The sequence below is a fragment of the Pantherophis guttatus genome, chromosome 2 (assembly GCF_059756535.1).
Source record: "Pantherophis guttatus breed Tessera chromosome 2, ASM5975653v1, whole genome shotgun sequence".
Classification (NCBI taxonomy): Eukaryota; Metazoa; Chordata; class Lepidosauria; order Squamata; family Colubridae; genus Pantherophis; species Pantherophis guttatus.
Genome location: NC_142064.1, coordinates 222,389,119 through 222,410,365, shown reverse-complemented (window position 1 = coordinate 222,410,365; position 21,247 = coordinate 222,389,119). Strand labels below are relative to the sequence as shown.

The following is a 21,247-nucleotide window of genomic DNA, read 5'->3' as shown; positions in this document are numbered from 1 at the left end:
CGATTTCTAACCTTTGCCCCAGCTGAAGGGCTACCCAGTGCACATTATTAGTCAATTTACTAGTCTAACAAAGAAGAGAAGGATGGGGGTATGACACATTAGCAATCTTCCCAAATTTGAGGAGCTGTCTTTAGAGAGGAGGAGTCAACCTATTCTGCAAAGCACCTGAGGGCAAGACAAGAAGCAAGGTATGTAAGTTTAGCAAAGAGAGATCCAACCTAGAATTAAGGAGAAATTTCCTGGGAGTGAGAACAAAATTAGTGGAATGGTTTGCCTCCAGAAGCTGTGGGTGTTCCATCACTGGAATTTTTAAAGAGATTGGATACTGATTTTTCTGAAATGGTATAGGGTTTCCTGCTCCAAGGTCCCTTTCAATTCTGTTATTCTGTATTTTAAAGATTCCCAAAGAAAGGAGAATAGGAGGAGTCTCAAAACCCTTCATCAACACACCCACAGTACTCGCACATCTGAGCAGGTATCGTATTACATTCATACATTGTATTTTAATATCAGTTATAGCAGTTATGTCATATGTATGTCCATGAATGTCTTTTTTAAATTTGGTTTTTCAAATTTGAGGCCACCTGACTCTGTAGAAATTCTGGGCATCTTACAATCCTTCTTTTGGGTAATGTGATTCTTTTTTTCTGACAATGTGAAAATAGTCTTCAACTATATTAATTATTGGGTCTGGTTTCCAGAAAAATGACATACTAAAGACAGTACATCAGATATTTTAGACTTAAAAGGGAATAGTTGATCTCTAAGATTGCTTCCAACCCTTTCATTCTATGTTTTAATTTTAAGATGAATGACTAAAGCTGTTCTTTTGAAGAGCCATTCTAAGATAGCTTGTGTGGCTCTACTATTTATATGTGCCAGAGCCATTGGCTCATGAGAGGAAAGGAACCATGCATTGTTCCTTCTAGAGACCGCTACCAACTGCTAGGTCCCAGTCCTTTTTTCCACTGATATGGATTTCTGACCTTTAGGTCATAATGTTAGATGTTCTGGAATTTCTTGCTCCAGAAAAAGTATAGCAATGTCCTCAATGTCCTAGGCAAAGCTGCTTATTTGGTAAACTCTCCTGTTTGATAGGGAAGGCTTCTCGCCCACTACCCTATTGCAATAGTTTGTCTGTCTGTCTGTCTGTCTGTCTATCAATCATTGTCTCTATCTATTATCATTGTCTCTATATCTATCTATCATTGTATCTATCTATCTATCTATCTATCTATCTATCTATCATTGTATCTATCTATCTATCTATCTATCATTGTATCTATCATCATTGTATCTATCTATCATTGTATCTATCTATCTATCTATCTATCTATCTATCTATCTATCATCTATCTATCTATCTATCATTGTATCTATCATCATTGTATCTATCTATCTATCTATCATTGTATCTATCTATCTATCTATCTATCTATCATTGTATCTATCTATCTATCTATCTATCTATCTATCTATCTATCTATCTTCTATCTATCATTGTATCTATCTATCTATCATTGTATCTATCTATCTATCTATCTATCATCTATCTATCTATCTATCTATCTATCTATCTTTCTATCTATCATTGTATCTATCATCATTGTAACTATCTATCTATCATTGTATCTATCTATCTATCTATCTATCTATCATTGTATCTATCTATCATTGTATCTATCTATCTATCTATCATTGTATCTATCTATCTATCTATCTATCATTGTATCTATCTATCTATCATTGTATCTATCTATCTATCTATCTATCATTGTATCTATCTATCTATCATTGTATCTATCTGTCTGTCTGTCTGTCTGTTATCTATCTATCTATCTATCTATCTATCTATCTATCTATCTATCCATCCATCCATCCATCCATCTATTTATCCATCTTCAGTGCACACTCACCCCGGCAGCCACTGGGAGTCACCTCTGCAAAAGGGTTATCACAACTGTTGCATTGTCGGCCGATCACACCTGGCCGACAGTGACACTGGCCCATTTCCTGATCACAGGACCGTGAGGAAGAGCCAACGGGATAGCAGTCACAAGGCAGGCAGGTGTCACTCCCTTTAGGGTGGTAATGGAATTCCTATTGGAAGAAGGGAGAGGGGCAGGGAAGGTGGTTAGAGAGCTGGGTCATAGGAGGAGGAGCAGTAGGGGAGAAGGATTGACAAGACTGCAGGCAGGGGGAAAGGGCCAAAACAAGGAGCCTAGTGAAACAGCAGGAGAAATGGGGAGGCCTGGTGGGATAAAAAGAGGGCCATTATTAGGAAAGTAATGATAGCCAATCCAACCAGTAAGATTAGGAAGATATAAAAAGCAGCACAGACAGATTTTTCTTATATTACAAAACAAAAAAAATTCGATCCCTTTGGAGCTCCTACAGTGCTTTCAGATATCTTCTGCTATGGCTCTTCCCCATCCATCACTATTTTGAGGCATCAGAATGAAAACCATTTCCCTAAGGATTCATTCCCACAGGACACTCAACCACTTTAGACCTCTTTTCTGTGTCCTGTGACATTGGACTGAGCACAAGGAGTAGTGTGCTGACATGGCAGAAAGACAGGCTGGGAGAAGAAGGAAGGAAGGAAGATGGACGAGACCCCATATGGGTTCCGAAAGGAGAGCAGAGAAGAGACAGAAAATAAACATCAGGAAAAGGTGTAGACCCCAAAGCCAGGTATGAATGGAAAGTGAATGAAGAGCCAAGAATGGAGATGAAAGGCAATACTGCAGGTGACCGGCAAGTGATTCGTATGTTGCATCAGAATCTATCGATGGCAGAGAGTTCCAGAACAGGCATATCTCTCCCCTCACCTTACAATGACATTGCCCGTTGGTTTTATTACAGTCCGGGTCAAATCCCTTGGCCGCATCGCAGTTGCAGGGCCCACATGTTGGATTCCCCCACCAGCCCTTGGGACACTGTTGATCCATCCTGCAGGGAAAAAAGTCAGGTGGATGGATGTTCACATCCATGCCACTAGTTCATCATTGGTCTTGCAGCAAGTGGAAATATACTGTACTATGATATGTTTGCGATGGGATGTTTGATAAATTTCAATTTTTTTTTATTGTTATGGGCATTGTACTTTGGCAAACTTCTAGAATGCAAGGGAATATGGAAAAATCATCCCTTTCTGTGTTTGTCTAAGGCAGTGTTTCTCAACCTTGGAAGCTTGAAGATGGGTGGACGTCAACTCGCGCTGCTGGCTGGGGATTTCTGGGAGTTGAAGTCCACCCATCTTCAAGCTTCCAAGGTTGAGAAACACTGGTCTAAGGGGAGGGAAGCAATCACAAAAAATGCCCTGTTGAGGCCAGGAGTTCTCAAACAATGCGGTTCTATGATCATGTAACATTTTTCTGACACCTCCGACCACATGAATAAAACTAGTGATGGGAGTGGGCTAGGACTAGACAAGAAAGGAATGCAGGTAGTCCTCATTTAGCAACTACAGTTGGCACCAGCAACTTGTTAAATGAAGTGAAACTGTGTTTATGGTCTTACTTCAGCTTTGGCTTGCTTTTGACAGACCTGTGAAGGTTAGAAATGTGAGGACTGGTCACATAGTTTAATTTTTCATCACCGTTGTAAAACTGTGAAAGGTGAAAGGTGAAAGATGAAAGGTCGCTAAGCAAATCCAAGCTAAACAAGGATTACCTGTATACTTTTCTAATAACTGAATCTGATATATCAGATAAACCAAGGATAGAGCTTCACAGTTTTATAAAATATTTTTTCATTGAAAATTAACAAAGTAATTAAAATTCAAACCATATTTGAAGAGTGAGCTTGCTTAGTTTTTCATAATTCCTAAAATCTGGATTTTTGAGATGCTCCTGTGCCAATTCCATATTTGCTTTGGACTGATATTTGCTTTTTATAGAAGCAACTGTAAAAAAATATTGTAATTTTACTGTGGGCTTCTCCAGGAAAATTGGGAGCGACTTCTGAAAAGGATGCAGCACTGCATTCACAAGCACAAAAATATCTGCAACTTCTATTCACATTTGATCATGACCTCTGTGGGTTGCAACCTACAGTTTGAGAACCCCTGCCTTAGGCATTTTTAAGAGTTTATGTTAACAGAACAAAAATATCTGCCCAATCCAGAATTAATTAGTTTCATCTCTGTATTTGTGATGTCATAATGAAATTGATTCCTATTATTTGCATGTTTCTCAGGACTGATAGGATCACTGTGGAACCCACAATCAACGGATGTAACTATTCTTGATTTTTTAATTTATTTGTTTTGTTCTTGAATGGTGCAGAAGCAACAGAACACTGGACAAATAGTAGCACTAAGCAAGCATTCTTAGGGAAAATGCTTCAGTCTTGCTCAAAGCATTGTTTTTGTTCCCAACACAAAATGCAGACATTTGACAAAGCAGCAAATAACAGCAACCATGTACTCCTTGCTCTGTCTCTGGGTCAACAGAAATTGGGGATATGGTCTATTCAGTGACTGGAAATGGCATGGACGGCAACTCCAAGGGATGGCTCCCCAAACACAAAATTTCTTTTTCAGATAACTGAGTATATTCAGCATGAATAAAGACATATGTCATTGGTTTTCATTATTTTTCATTAGTATTCCCAACTTTCTCCCCATCCTTCCATTAGACCAAACAATCACCCAAGAAAGAAAAGTATTCTCAAAACAATCATTTAATTTTGCTTGTGACAACTGGGCAAGAAGGCAATGAAGGATGATAAAGCGCAGAGACCTGTTTGCCTATTGCCTTCCTTATAGCCTGTCATCATGTCCTTTATTACCAATTATGCACATTGAAAATACTGGCTAGGGGGCTACACTATCAAATGCAGGAAACATTTTTTTAACCAGAGGTTTATAGAAGTTTAAGGTCTTTTTACATGACAATTACTACCATCTTCCTTTATTTAGTTATTTATTTGCTTGATTTATATAGCTGCCCATTTCACTTTTATGCAACTTCTAGATCATGTCATAATATCCAATCTTTACTTTACCGCAGGACCTATTAAGCTGAACACAGACCCCTGACCATGAATAGCTTGAGACTCTTCTGTTTTCGCTATTTTCGGGACACAGCTACAACAAAGCTTTCAATGTGCAAATTTATCATGTCAAATGTTATCTAAGTCAGGTGTTAGATGAGAAGCAAAAAGATACCCAGAGAGAAAATGTTATGATCAGAGGCTAATTTCCCCATCATTCTGTCCCTAACTGCCAGTGACACAGAGTCCCTGGAGTAGAAAATTCTATCTCAACATGAGAATAGCATTTCTTAGATCCACAAGAGGCTAAAATCCACAAACTGTCCTTGATCTCACCTGTGCTCACAGTACTGTCCAAAATGATTTTCTCCACACTCACAGATATAACCATGGGGAGCACCTGGCTTTCGCTTACACACTGCCTTGTTTTTGCAGGGGTTCAGCTGACAGGCATCCAGACAACTCCCACCATAATATCCTAGAATAAAATCTTAGCATTAATGTCTCACATCCCCACCATAAAAGGTTTTTAAAGAGTGGCAAAATGAATAAAGCCTGATTTTTTTAAAAAAAAAATTAAACTGGGTCATAACAGGGCATTGCGAAGCCTATATCCATTCACTTTCCCTTTTCTTTTCTAATCTCTTGTGGAGTGGGGTCTGGGCAACTGAATGTAGCTAGCAGAATGTTTAATGGCCGGATGCTCTTCCTGTCACCAATGCAGAGTTTTGTTCAGAAGATATATTCTCATTGTGCCCAGAAAGAGAAATATCTGCCTCTACCTAGGATTGAACTCCTAGCCTCAAATTACACACACACACACACACACACACACACACACACACACACACACACACAGCCAAAGGCATAATAGGTATATTATCCAAATCTGTTTAATTTGCATATTTTGGCTTATTTGATTACTGAACTGGATATTCATTCTAATTTCAGAATGGCTAGGTGTCATGTAAAAATCTTGGGAAAATGAAATTATTGGGAGATGACCAAAAGGAGGGGCATGATTACACATTCAAAACTAAGCAGATATTTCCCTCGTGCTGCCTACCCCACTCCTCATCCTTGATTCTCTGTAATTCCTGGTAGATTTTTGTCAAAAGCCAACATTCTGAAACTACAGTGTGTTCACATTTAGAAGAAAACACCATTGCGGAACAAGTTCTTTATGTCTACTCTTTTGGATAGAGATGGGTGGCTTTCATTGGGGCACAGGGAGAATCTTAGGGAACAGCAATAAAAGGAAAGGCAATGTGGAGGGTACAATAATACATGATACAAAATATACAGAAAAGGACCACAACATGAAACAAAATGGAACATGAAAAAAACGGGGAAATAAAGACCAAAGCAAGATTTGTAGTCTGGGCTGTTTATCCATCTCCTACCTGGCTTGCATACACAGGAAAAGCTTTGCCACTGATCCTGACATATACTGTTGGCAGGACAAGGATTGGATTCACAAGGGTTGGAAACAGGACATCCTGCCTCAACGTTCACTGTGCTGCCAGGCTTGGGCAGTGCATTTCCCATGGCTGTGTCACCTAGGTGAATGCCCTGAAACCCAAAGGAAAAAAAGGAAAATAAAACTCAGGTTTGCGTCAAAAGTTTGGATTCTAATGGAAAGAACTTCAGAACACTGAATTATTTAGGCTAGCATAGCCTACCAAGAACACTTTCTACTGACTTTTAGCTCTCCATTGCAATGGATGATTTAGTCAACATCTCCAAGTGGGGGCAACAGGGTGGAGAAACTACTAAGTAACTTTTGCAAAATGTTCTCATGGTTTTCTGATTATTCAGAGATTGTAATTATCATGAAGCAGAAAAGTCTGCTGAGACTCATTGCCATTTTAAAAGGAAGGAAGGAAGGAAGGAAGAAAAAGGAAAAGGAAAAAGAAAAAAAGAAAAAGAATCAATGACAATTGTTGCCTTTCGCTTCTGAAGGGGTTTTCATTTCCTTTATTTATTTATTTTTAATTTGCTTAAGTAAATGCTTGCTCATCTCTGAATAAAAAAATTAAAAAAAATGGAGAAACCTTGACATTTGGAAGTTTGCTGGAACTCACCTGGATGCAGCCTTTGAAACCATGATGCACTTTACCAGTTTCTAGGATTCCCCCAACATGGAGATGTTTCACCTTCAGGCCTTGAAGCTCATTGCCAATGACCACAGTATCCTTTAGAAAAGAAATACAAGGAATGGGAATGTTACTGCTCACCACTGTTTACTTGGATCTAGGAGTTAACCTTTTAGTTCCCTATCATCCATACTCCGTGAAAGTATGGAAACAAAATTTCCTCAAATGCCACCAAGACTAAAACAGGGACATCAGCTTGATCCCAAACAGTTAGATAGAAAGAGAGTTAATTGTCAAACTGAGGGGCCTGAATCTATCAAAAACACCGTTGGAGGAGGGAAGATATAGAACTACAAGGAAGAATGCAAGCTCTAATCTAGATAGTTTTTCTCCCAATGAGCCCTTCAGCCTCAAAGCTTACCTGGTAGAATCCAAAATCCAAACTGAGCGTGATAATGTAACGTGCCTCATGGCCACTTCGAGCATCTTGTAGATGAAATTGGAGGTCATGCCATACTCCATCATTCAACTGCATTTGATCCAGAAGAATCTTGGCAGTGCGTCCAGGTCCCCTATTCACCATGAAGGAGAGTAGGCCGGAATCCAGCTAAAGATATGGTATAGTCAGCATGGAGCAAATTCTGTTTTATGAGTAAGGCTATGACAGTTCAGGCACTTCACATAATTCTTCACAAATGCTCTACAAACAGATGGTGACTCTTCTTAACTCTTCTAGTTAAGAGCAAATCTTTCTACTCTAACACTAAAATAGAGCAGTGCCATTAAATAGGATATTACAAATCTGGGTCCCAATATTCTATTACAAAAGAGAACTATTGCTGCTATACTTGTTCCAAATCTGATACATCATAAGAGCTCAGTTTAAAAACAAACAGATAGGATTGCCTCGCAGAACATCTGATGCAAGCTTTTATAGCAGCACAGATCCAGAGCAACTATAGTGTAGGTACCTGACAGAGTATGGTGGTGTACTGGCCAGCATTTGCCTGAAGTAATACTCCATTTGCCTGGCGTGTCCGGAATGCTAGGCCCATATACCAAGGTGTGGAAATCTTAACTTCATTCCTGAAGTCCCAGAAAAGGATGCTGTTGCCATGGAAATGGTGAGGATGATGCATAGCTAGAGAAAAAGACGATAGAAGATGCTGGAATTCAGTGAAGCAGAAAGAAGCTCAAGGTGGGGGAAGCTTGAAGTCCCTACTTTTACTGCTAGAATCTCTTTACCTTCACTTCAGATACATTTATATCATAATTATCTGCATGGGGTCGGAAATATAATCTAGTTTAAAATGCCCAGGCTCCTGCAGCAGAAACTGAGGAGTATGTAATACAGATGCCGAAGGTTTTGTTCAATTTGCATTTTAAAACAACAACAGATTGGCACATTTCCAATTAACATGCAAACAGATTGGAACACTGTTAACCCCTCAGATTTCACACCTTTGCATTTTGCGATGTAGTTCTTAGCTCAAAATACATACCAAATTGCATATAAAAATGCATATTTTAAGATGAAATATGTTCAGAAATCTTGAGAGAAAATACATTCAGACTATGTGTTTTGGGAGAAAATATTTTCTTTAAAAATGTATGTATTTAAATAGTATTTCTTCAAATGGCAAATTACTGGAAGAAATGATAGAATTATATAATTGCTTAGAATTATGGATGGGATAGGCAAGATGTGAATTTTTAAATAAATAATAGGTGCACGAAACAGGTAAGAAATAAACTGTCCACTCCTTGTAGAGACACAAAGTCATAGGGAATATATCTGAAAATCTACAAAAAAACTTTTAGAACTTCAGACCATACAGTTTTAAATGACTGAGATATTTTTTGTTCTGTATTTTGTACATGCTTATGAATACCTAAGTAAACTACCATGTGCCTATTTGGTCTACAGGAAAGAGCACATAAATAGACTGAATTGCGCTTTCTTCCAGCTTCAAAATGAAATCCTTTATGAGTGTCCAAATGTTATATCAAGCTACCAATTGTAAGCTTTCATTGATGGACTGAGGTGATGGGAAGCTAGAACTCTTTTCTAGCCAAAGTTTGCAGTCAAAGAATGAGTCCATAGAGTAGGAATTCCAACTTTCACAAAATAAACTGGGAGTTTAGTAGATGAGGTTTTCTATGTAGATAGACTCTATTGATGAAACATCTAGCAATTTATAGAAGACTAACTATGATCATGAAATATTTCTTGGAACTTTGGAAAATATTCAACAAAGCCATTTCCATTTATGTTTTTTTTTTTTTTGACCGATTTCAAGAACACTATTAGCTATCTTTCTCTGAAAACTAAGCTATTGAGCACCCGGCCACTTCCTTCCTTCTTTAGTTCCTAGAAAACTAAATTTTCTAGTTTATATTCCCATTACAATGTCAAACCATCTATGCTCAATTGTCCATTCAGCTTGCTCTGTATTATACTCACCATGTCTGCAGTCCTTGCCTCCAAAGCCTATGGGACACTCACATATAAAGGAAGACCAACCCACAATACAGGTGCCACTGTTCTTGCAAGGATTTGAATCACAGAAGGAGTGCTTAGCATGACAGCCTGCAGACATGACAGAGGAACAGCTCAAGTGGATACAAAGGACCAAACAGTTAACATGGAATAATTTCTCTTTTTAGCCTTCATTCCAACTTTTCTAGACTGTGAAAATATGCTTTGGAATCTTCAGCTTGATGATAGGCAGAAATAACTCCTGTTATCAGAAATCCCTGGTGTGAAATATTACCTTTCTTTCCAATTGGAAGGATCTAGAGTTAATTATACTTAGGGTAGACATACTGCAAACAAGCAGTAGAGACCCCCTAAGGCAGAAACCTAAGGACTGAGCTGGTAATACATTCCTGACTTGGCATATGAAGCATGTGATTCCCAAGACATTCATAATGGAGATGGAGAAGGTACAATTCACACTAGATGTCCAGATAAGATACAGTGTCTTTTGCCATTTGGTCAACTTTTCTTGTGCCAGAATTCTTAGTGAAAGAAGTCAGCTAACATTGCTTTGGTCTAAGATGATGACTTGGGAAATCACAGTTGTTGTTTCTTTATTCCAAGAATTTTTAATCCAGGTATTTGTGATACTGGATTGGAAAAAAGAGAAGATGTAGAAGAGGAAAGATCATGTATTAAGGATGATTAAACAGTTGACCTTACCTATGGAAGTCCCATTGTTCGCGATATATGAAGCCAGGTCAATGTGTTTACTATCAATGTACAAGTCTCTCATACAGCCCACAAACTCTCTGTGCTCCACTGGAAAATTTTCAGGCAGATTGGGGACCCCTCCAAGCAGCAAAGGCCCTGTAAGGTCCAGAGATCTGGAGGAAAAAAAGACCCAAGAGTAGAATTTGTAACAGTTGCTCTACACACACACACACACACACACACACACACCAATGCAACATAAATCTGTTTTTGCAATATTGCATTTAAGTTCAAAATGGAAAAATGTGGTCAATCAGCAGTTTTTGTTTTGGTTTGTTTTGGTTGCTAATGCTTATTGAAAGACAGAATCCACGTAGCCAAAAGCTGAGGTATGTGAAGAGGCTGCTGTCCATCTTTATTGAGTACACACAACCAGCCAGCTGCTTCTGGAGTGCATATAAGCCAGAGATGGAGATGTATTTCTCTCCTACGACTAACAATTGTTGACAATTGGGTGGCCTAAAAATTTGATAAATAAGTTCCAACTTCCATTTGGGGCATGCTAATTCTGACACGGTGATAATGCTGAAATCCTCAGGATAGATAACCCTTGACAGATCTCTTCTTTTACCTGATTCCCCTTGTCAAATCATCCACATTAGTGGCTATCATAATGTCTTTGACAACAAATTCCACAAGTTAATTAAGCAGTGTGTGAAGAACTGAGGTTTTCTGTCAAAAAACTTTACTAGATATCCCCTAGCCTTGGCCTTTTGAGAGAGGAAGACCCACTAATATTTAGTCAATACTGGCAAATTGGTAACGTTGGGTGAAGATATTAGAGTATTTTGTTGTAAAATAACTTTTTCTCAACCAGTTTAAGTATTCAAGCCCAAGCAATTCCATTGCCCCACCACGCAGGAAGTTTCAAGATTATCTGCCTGACAGAATAGCATATTCCGCCCACCCCAACTTGGCAGGTATGGAAAAGCAATTCAAGACAAGGTCATCAAAATTCAACTACAGTTGCTTTGCAAGGTTCCTTAAGCTAGGCAAGGGCTGAATAACTGCCTGCAGAGAGCAGGCATCATATGAGTAAAGGTGAAAACATGGCTCACCCTGCAGAGCTTCCTCTTTCCCTTTTCCAGGGCTCACTTAAACATGAACTAGAGCAGTGATGGCTAACTTTTTTTCTCGTTGTGTGCTGAAAGCGCATGCACATGCATGCCAGCACCTATAATGCAATGTGGGGGGCCCCCGTGCACGCATGTGCAATACCCCTGCCCCCCATTTAGGGCCAATAGGCCTCCCTGCAGCCTCCTGGGCCCAAAAATGGGCCGTGGGGGGACACCGCACCCCCTGCGCTCCTCCCTGCTCCCCACATGCACGTGCTTCCCGCCCCTCGCACATGTATGTGCAACCCCCCCACACATGCACACATGTTTTCTGCATGCACCCGCCGGTGCATCCTGAAAATCAGCTGGCCGGCGGGAGGCACGCTTGCATGCGGGTTAGAGCTCAGCTGGGTGATGGCTCACGTGCCTGTACAAAGGGCTCCGCGTGCCAGCTGTGGCATGCGTGCCATAAGTTTGCCATCATGGAACTACAGTGAAACTGTGAAAAAAAGACGTAAAGGAAAAAAGGACAGCACAGGACAGGGAAATGGACTCAGCACCTTTTTACTTTAGCTGAAAATACAAAAGACTCACTTTTTGGAACTGGACTGCACTCCCTCTGCTGCACAGGAATAGTTCCCAATCTCATTGCCAAACTGTAGTGCCAGAGATGTATCACATTTGTCCACTGTTAGAATGGCCACTTTGTCTGTGGAAGGTCCTTGCACTGAACCCAGGGAGTTTATTTTGGGCTGAAATGATAAAGCAAGGCTGAATAGGTATTGCCTTAATACCAATGGTACATTTCATCTGGCTTAAGGAACACTCCACTATTCTAATTCAGAATTCATCTAGATGATACCTTTCTACTTAATTGTTTTTTAAAAAAATAACCCTACACTTAGACAACTAGCACACACACACACACACACCCCAGTGTTCCTTGATACTCCATAGGAAGAGATGTCGCCATATTTGTTTAATCATTCAATAGATAGTCAGTGTGGTGTCAAGTTTTCCCCCAAAAGTAGAAAGTTTTATACATGGTTGCCACTCTCATGGGAATGAAAAGTCTTTATTCTCTCTTTCTTGCTTTAATACACAAAAAAGAAGAAAAAAAATATGAAAAGAAAAAGAAAACAGAAACAATAAAAACATTCAGGAACTTGTTCAGCTTATTTTAAAATAAATCATAAATAAAGTAAATCACATAAAAATATTAATTAGTATTTCCATTTCATTGGTAAAGAATCCACTTATAAAATTTAAAAAAACAACACCCTCATATATCTGTGAATTTGGATTGTACTATTTTTCTAACACTGACTGTACCTTCTTTGTTGTTCACCAGACCCTTCTTGAAAATCTATAATTTTTTCTAGATAGCTATATAAATGTAAGTATATAACTGAAAAATGCATTTACATGTTTAAACTCTGTTGATCTTCGGAATGCCATACTAACTGACTTCTTAAACATATTGCACCTAAATAGGGCAACATGAGGACAAGCCCAAGGTGAGATAATTTAATAGGGTGAGATCACTACAAAGTACTTTCTCTCACTCCTAGCCTTGGGGTCCAATTGCTCAGTGACAGCAGAACCTGGAGCACTGAAGGCGAACCTATGACATACATGTCAAAGATGACACACCACAATGTTTTGGTTGACACATCAGTGTTCATCAACACCCAACTGTTATTGAAAGCATGTCCCATTCTCACGTGGTTTTCACGGGCTACAGAAGCCATCCAAGAATGGGGTATACTCAGTGGTGGGATTCAAGTAATTTAACAACCGGTTCTCTGCCTTAATGATTTTTTCCAACAACCAGTTTGCCAAACTGCTCAGAAAGTTAACAACCGGTTCTCCCGAAGTGGTGCGAACTGGCTGAATCCCACCACTGGGTATACTCTCAGTTGGCTTCTGAACCCAGTGGAAATTATGTGAGAGACTGTGTTCTTACGGGCTTCCAGACCCTCCAAAACTCACACAAGAGCAGGGTGTACTTTCATACAGTTTTCAGAGGCTGCAGAGGCCAAAAAGGAGCATTCTCCAAAGCTGCTTCAAGAAGGAAGGCCTTGTATGATCTAGAGCTGCCTCAGGCAGAAAGAGAATGTTGCCTGAAAGTAAGTGGCATATGACAGATCCTGAGGAATGCTGGGCTGCAAGGGGAATTGTGCCATTCCCCAAGGTTCACATGCCTTGGGGAATGACGCAAGGCAGACTTATGGGGTGTCAGCAGTGGAGCTAGGGCTGAAGTTGAGGGGCTAGGGCTGCTGGGCCTCTACTTCATGCCCTGCCTTGGAGTTGTTGCCAAGTTCCACTGTTTGGGATAGCCAAGAGGAAACAAAGGCAGTTCTGTTTGGAGATGTGTTTGTGTTTGTGTGTGTGCGTGTATGTGAGAGACAAGCTAGCAGAGTCAAGTTTGGTATTTTCGGATTTTTAGAAATACTGAGCACAAAAGTTTCACCATCATTGACCTGGAAGAAATGCAAAAAGTGCCAGTGGGGAAGAATTTGACAGAGTGCTACTATTTTCTTTGTAGCATTGTGCCATTTGTAACTTGTATGTTTACCAACTATTTACTCTATTTATTTATCTCGTTTACATCTCACTGCCTCCTGTGGAAATCATAGTACCAAAAGGACATACAAGCATTTTTTTCCATGCTAGCATTGGCCCAAACCAATTTGACTTATTTTTATCAATGTTTTTACACCGAATACCTTAGGCTATGCTTGAGAAGGCAGTCCTTATTGACTTGGCTTAGGTTCACCCATCTGCTAAGTCATAACCAGGTTTACATCATTTTGCTTTTGTGTGTTGTGCGGACCCGGCCATTTTCATTTGTACCCAAATGAAAATGTACTCACATGAGGTCTTCTCATTATGTGTCAATGGTTTGTCTTACAAAACATAGTTTAGTATAATGTTGAAGGCTAGTCACTTTCTATGTGACAAAAGAATTTGGGAGGTGTCCTGGGAAAAAAAGAAGACTGGAAGACAACTAGTGCTCCAAATGCAACCAGCGTGAAGAAGAAAACCACCACAACACGAAAATGTTTGTGCCTACCTTGTTGTAATAATGAAGTTGCACCGTATGCCATTGACCGTCACTAACCCCTCCTGGTACAGATGGAGAAACAACAGTGCTTGATTCCCCTGCAAGGCAGAGGGATATTAGACCCACAGCAAGTAGATTGGGATGACATTTGTGTCTATGGAGATTCTCAGTCATCCAGTTCATGGTTGTCCCAAAGGTGCTTTTTCAAGAAGCAAGTGGAAGTTCTTGTTTTGTTTCACTTCTGATCCAAGAAGCTTCTTCAGCTCTTCTTCAGAAAAACCAGGAAGTCCAATCGCCTTTAGAAAAAAAACCTTTGGGACATGACATTTGTGTGTTCTTCATTCTCTACTCATGGGGGGAAAGCCCAGATCAGAATTGCAGCCCATAAGCTGTTAAAAAAGTAACACTTTTTCCTATGTAGGGCAATCCTGACCCTGAAGACGATCCGAAAGAATTTTTTAAGAGGGAATTTTAAAAAAGAAATAAAGAATGCCCCAAGTTCTTGTATAAATTCCATTCATTTGGCTTTTTGATTAATCCAAGAGAGCTACATTAATGTTTGGCAGGAACATCATTTGTCAAAGTTTGGTTATATAAATGTTCATATGTCAATACTAGTGTGATGACAATACTACCAATACTAGCGTAAGCCAACGTTATAAGAATGCTCTGTACACACACACAAATACATAAGGAAAAAAAGAGGTTGCTTGGATACACAATACTCCTTTAATGTTTTCTGCATTAAAAAATCCAGAATGTTGTGAAAGAAAGCATATTGATTTTACACTTGGTATCAATATTTATGAGCTTTACTCCATCTAGATTCATTAGGGAAAGTAACAAAAATGCCTTCCTTATCAGTGTTGGCTATAATTTGTTGGCTGTCCACCAATTTGTCCCCTTTATAGTGCAAAACAGAGGAAGTGCACCCGGTGTCCCACTTTTCAGCTCTATTCAGTTACTTTTGTATACATAAAAATGGGTTATGTATGGAATAACCAAGGGCTACCCTCTTTCAGGTTGTTTGTGTTAGTTACCTACAGTACTGTTTCCAAAGCCTCTGCACCCTTTGAATGAGATTTTAGAGATATAGAGATAATGTAAATTCTTGCCTGCTGTTCCTTCTTGCCCCCTCTCTTTTGCAGTTAACTGTTTTTGATGTTTGGTAAATGAGCATCAAGGTATATTTTTCCGCTAGCTGAACTTTCATAAGTATAACTGTAGATCTCCACTTCTTAACCTATTCTTTTACTTATTTGAAAAGGTGAAAAAACAACAGATCTGATTTTTATTTTCTGCAGCTAAGCAAGTAATAAGACTGCAGTCTGCCTTACTGACGTTTTTAACTCCCTGGAAATGAAAACCAATTTCTGAAATACAGTGGCTATATTTAGGTGAATTCCATTTTAAAGTTGAAGAACCCATCATATTTTTCTGCATAATCAGATAGGATCTTGTGAATAAAGGATGTGGTTTGGAGCATTACTATGTCGCATGACAGTAAAGGGTTCAAACCGCAGCTTAAAACAGAACATGGCTCCCAGCATTAACATTTGTTCTGACAGCACTTGAATCTTTGTAACTTGTAGACCTAATATGATATGTGGACATATAAGCAGGTGAATTCAGAGCTGCATGTATAGATATACTATCTTGCCACCTTCCATGTTCCCCCCTTATCGTGTCATTCAGACATGTATCTTTATGTTGATATACATGTAGTTTTAAATTTTTCTGGGTTATCATCCCAGAATCAATGAGATGACGCAACTAAAGAACAAACTGGCATTTTTGTACAGATCATCAATGCAAATTTAATGGGTAAGAACCAGTGGTGGGTTTCAATTTTTTTTACTACCGGTTCTGTGGGTGTGGCTTGGTGGGTGGGTGAGTGTGGCATGGCTTGGTGGGTGTGGCAGGGGAAGGATACTGTAAAATCTCCATTCCCACCCCAATCCAGGGGAAGGTTACTGCAAAATCCCCATTTCCTCCCGATCAGCTGGGACTTGGGAGGCAGAGAATAGATGGGGGAGGGGCCAGTCAGAATTTTTACTACTGGTTCTCCGAACTACTCAAAATTTCCGCTATTGGTTCTCCAGAACTGGTCAGAACCTGCTGAAACCCACCTCTGGTGTGAACACAGAATATGGTATATTAGCCTACAGACTAATTCTCTGCAACCCTTGCAATTGATTAAAGCAAGCAGTCCTACAAAGATTAGCAACACCTGCCAACTACAATCTTGCATAGAGAAGTTTTCTGCAAGTTGAATTATGGACCACATTAGAAGTTGCAGGCTGAAGTGCTTGTTTTGAAATGAAATGCCTGAAGGTTCACCAACCTCTGAAGCTTCAAAATTAGAACACCGACTGCCCATTGTCCACAGCAAATGACTATTTCAAAAAAACTGTTGAAAGAGTGCCTAGTGCAAAATACAGTATTTTGTTTCTTTGTATTTGCCTGGCTACTGGTGTCTAAATTTTCCTGTGGTTGGAAATGTGACTACCACTTTGTAATAAAGGACTATTCTATTTGTCAAGGGACTGTCAAGGGTCCCAAGTGTCTTCATTTGCTGCATTAGAAGATTTTTCAGATAATTCATCAGTAGTTACTAATTTTGAAAAAAGTGCAGCTTCTATAAGATTCTCAACATAAAAAGTCTATTTTATAGTGAGTACCATTCTTTTATTATTAAAATGGCAGCTTCTTGAGGACATCAGCGAGGAAAGCATGGACCCATCTGCCACACCCACCTGTAGAGTACTTCAGCTGGACCTGCCCATCAACAATCTCTACAGCCAGAAAGTCATGCTTCTCGTTCAGACGTCCATTGTAAATTAAGAGACCACCACGCTCTACAGTGGCAAATCTAGTGATGAAATATAAAGAGTTAGAATTTCCACAGCTAAGCAAACTAGATAAATTTTTGACAAAGTTAGGTCTACAGGTGAATGATAAATCTTCTGAATTTTTCATTCAATTTTTCCTGGTACCGTACTCAAGTCAGCTGGTGTAATTGCCAGTTGGTAGTATGACTGCAGAAAGAATTATATTACTATCAAATCATCAATGAAGAGTAGATCTGTCAACTCCCCCCCCCCCGAACTGACAAGATAGAACCCAACTAATCACTTTACCATATTTTAAAGAAACCCGCACTTGTTGAATTTCTGCTCGGTTTATATTTGAGCATTTGTTGAAGGAAAGTGAAAGTTGCCAACAATTATAATCATTCTCCTAATAATTTTTTTTTAAAAATCTCACACATGTGGAGATACTTCAATAGAACTAATATCTTGGGAATTTCCCCCTCCCCAATATGAAAAGGAAATCTAAGTTGAAAGTCAGAGCAAATATATAATGGAGTTCAGCAAGATAAAATTCAACACCATCAATTGCAGAAAAAGGCAGTTCTTACAAAGCTGCTTCTTAGCAGAACTTACGAAAGAGAAAGGCTCAGGTGGAACCTCTGACGCAAACCTCGAAACATGACAAAAGATTTGGGAGGAAAAGAGCGTACAGATACTTCACAGAATGGTTTTTCAAAGCCCCCGGGTGGACATTGACATTGGAAACCTCCATCTGCAGAGTTGGTGCAAGTGCCTCCATTCCTACACACTCCAGGAACACAACGTCCTGCCCGGCTATCCACTTCACAATTATCACCTATTGGGAGAGAAGAGGAGAAGAAATGAAATGATCAGAGGGCCTCTGAGACAGACTAAGGCAAAAGTTTAACAGTAAAAGAAAGAACTGGGGTTCCTGTCATATAAGAAAATACTACATTATATTCTGCTGTGTTGCATTACGTTACGTTACGTTACAACCATGCTATGCCATATTTGTATTTCTGGTGGGATCTCAATGCTCTCTCCACTGTCACAAATGGCCCATCATTTGGTTAAATGGCTACATCTCATCTCTATAAAACTACTGGACCTACTAAGATGGTTGTCTGAAAAGGCTATTAGATCTATAAGGATTCCAGATGCCCTAGGAAGGTTTGTGATTAATCCTACCAACGTTTCTATCAATACCCTAGTTGTTACATGGAATAGGGTATTTGCTGAAGTAATTGACACTATCACTCCCCAGGGTCCTCTCTAGTCTGCTTTAGAGGACTTGAGGAAATAGAAGTGATAAGACAAGAGTGTAAATGGACGACAATGTGGTTCAAATTTGATAAGGCAGTGTGAAGCCAATTTGAAATAATAAACTTTGATGAGATCTGCAGCAACTCCCCCACCTCCACTATTTCTCTGTGCTTATTGCCCCCGTTTGCAGCCTGTTGAATCATTTCAAGTTGGGAGAGAGCTGATTCACATTACTAACCACTTCCTTCCAGAATTTGATCCCCAAATTCTAATAAATTAGTTCAGAATAGAATAGAATAGAATAGAATAGAATAGAATAGAATAGAATAGAATAGAATAGAATAGAATAGAATAGAATAGAATAGAATAGAATAGAATTCTTTATTGGCCAAGTGTGATTGGACACACAAGGAATTTGTCTGGGTGCATATGCTCTCTGTGTACATAGAAGAAAAGATACATTCATCAAGAATCATAAGGTACAATACTTAATGATAGTCATAGGGAAACAGTCAATATAAATCTTAAGGATACCAGCAACAAGGTTACAGTCATACAGTCATAAGTGGGAAGAGATGGGTGCTAGGAACGATGAGAAGATTAATAGTAGTGCAGACTTAGTAAATAGTTTGAAAGTGTTGAGGGAAGTATTTGTTTAGTAGAGTGATGGCATTCAGGAAAAAATTGTTCTTGTGTCTAGTTGTTCTGGTGTGCAGTGCTCTATAGCGTCATTTTGAGGGTGGATGTTGAAACAGTTTATGTCCAGGATGCGAGGGTTTGTGATTTATTTTTATTTAAGTGTGTTTGTTTGCATGAAATCTCTTCCGGTCAGACCATCCTGGTTGCTGCTAGTGAAGAAAAGTGAATTATGGGATTATTTGGTAACTTTTTTTACTTAGTTGGATCAATTTAAGTGTTTGACATGTGACTAAGTTGTTTGGAGGGTATGTTCTAACATCATTGCACAATGTAGCTTGTAACCTCTAGACAGAAATTGTTAGAAAATTCCTTTGTGAACATCAAAAAGACCACTCCGAGCAAAAGCAGGATGTCTCTTTATCTAAAGGAAAAATCAGATTAGACTTCCAAAAAAACCTGTGCCACAACACCTTGCAGCACCAAATTGACTTTGACTTCTGATGAAAGCTTATTAAGGTCAGGCATGGTTAGGATTGGATAGAGAACCACTGGGATGTTCCAGAATGGCAGTCTAGAATGTACAGAAAAATATATAGAAAAAGTCAATGGCAAATTATGTCCATATTATTGTCCATGTGGCAACATGGATGTTACATGCAAGTACGGATGGGATTACCAGCAGGAATGCTTGACTCAAGGGAGTTTGTTCTTTGAAAAAGCCTGCAGTGGGTCTTTAAAAAAAAGTAATTAGAGGTCAATATTCAAACATCCACAATTGAGTAAAATGATTGAAAAAGTGATGGTAATCATGGAGGAAATATTGCAATTCAAGTGGGATTTCTCCTGATTGAACGGCCAAGTTTCAGAGTTGGCTGCTCTCATAATGGATGTCATGGATATTTTTGTTTGAGGAAGTAATATATTTAGTGTAGAAAATTAGGTACTCATATATGTGAAGAAATTCTCCAGTTAACAGCACCGGAAAATAGAATCATGATTTCTGTATAGTTAATATTGAGTTTTAAATCCTGGGCCTCTTCCTTCTGCTATTTCAACTCAAAAACTATATGCCTACTTGTGACTGTTTTAACATATTTGGGTCATCAGTCCCTTGTTTACAAAATATATATATATTTTCTGGTTGGCGAATCAGCAATACCTATTTCACCAGTTTCAGGCTTATACTAATGGAGAAACGATTTCTCTTTCAGTCTTTCTTGAATTAGTGGTTTTTGATACCGTGGCATGCTTCTGGATCCTCTCAGAGTTCAGGAATTGAAGATACTGGTTTGCTTTGGTACCATTTAGCTCTCTGTGGTAGATTCCAAATGGTGTGACTTAAAACAGGTTTCCCTCAGAACAGAAGCTATTTTATAGGATCCTTCGGATTACATTCTACCTCCAGTGTTTTTCAACAGTCACATGAAATGGCTGGGGAAGCTTGGTGATGTGATATTGAAAGGTGTAGCATGATACTAAAATCTACCTATGATGATTTTGTCATCATCGCTACCATTCTCCATAAATGCAATTGTGAAAAAAGTGATAGAGAGAAGAAGTATGAGATAGTTTTAAGTCATTGGGTAGCCGTAGAAGGTATCCTTTTCAAAGACAATATGCAATATGACAATCATGCTTGTGTAAGGTGACCAGACGTCCCGCTTTTGGCGGGACAGTCCCGCTTTTGAGCAATTTGTCCCGCGTCCCGCGGCGTTTCAAAAAAGTCCCGATTTTTCTTGAGCCCCAGCTGATGGCTAGAAGAAAAAAAAAACTGTTTAAACTCTTGCCCGGGGCTTCAAAGGGCCGCCCTACAGGCAATCAGTGTAAAGCAGGTTTTTTTTCCCCTAGCTAAGCTTCAGAAACGAAACCGAAACCAGGGTCTTTGGTGCAGCGTGACAAAATGAGGCAGAGAGAGATTTATTTTTATTTTTCCTCCCCAAAAAAGGTAGGTGAAAAACTGCAAACGATGGGAAATTTAGGAGGAGAGTTCAAGATTTTAAAACACAAAGGAAAAAAAGCTGTATTTAACTAGGGAATTGTAA

The 21,247-nt window shown here is 39.2% G+C and overlaps 1 protein-coding gene across 1 annotated transcript in view; it reads right to left on the bottom strand.

Moving 5' to 3' along the window:
- Positions 1-21,247, bottom strand: part of CELSR3 (cadherin EGF LAG seven-pass G-type receptor 3) — a 151,561-nt gene that overhangs the window by 83,529 nt on the left and 46,785 nt on the right. Inside the window, exons 3-15 of the mRNA XM_087885169.1 lie at positions 17,916-18,138; positions 17,226-17,341; positions 14,479-14,567; positions 11,997-12,154; positions 10,297-10,460; positions 9,559-9,684; positions 8,066-8,235; positions 7,516-7,701; positions 7,083-7,193; positions 6,402-6,570; positions 5,335-5,476; positions 2,832-2,952; positions 1,917-2,100 (exon numbers count right to left, since the gene is read on the bottom strand). Coding sequence (XP_087741295.1) covers positions 1,917-2,100; positions 2,832-2,952; positions 5,335-5,476; positions 6,402-6,570; positions 7,083-7,193; positions 7,516-7,701; positions 8,066-8,235; positions 9,559-9,684; positions 10,297-10,460; positions 11,997-12,154; positions 14,479-14,567; positions 17,226-17,341; positions 17,916-18,138 — 1,959 coding nt within the window. The remainder of the gene's footprint in view (positions 1-1,916; positions 2,101-2,831; positions 2,953-5,334; positions 5,477-6,401; positions 6,571-7,082; positions 7,194-7,515; positions 7,702-8,065; positions 8,236-9,558; positions 9,685-10,296; positions 10,461-11,996; positions 12,155-14,478; positions 14,568-17,225; positions 17,342-17,915; positions 18,139-21,247) is intronic.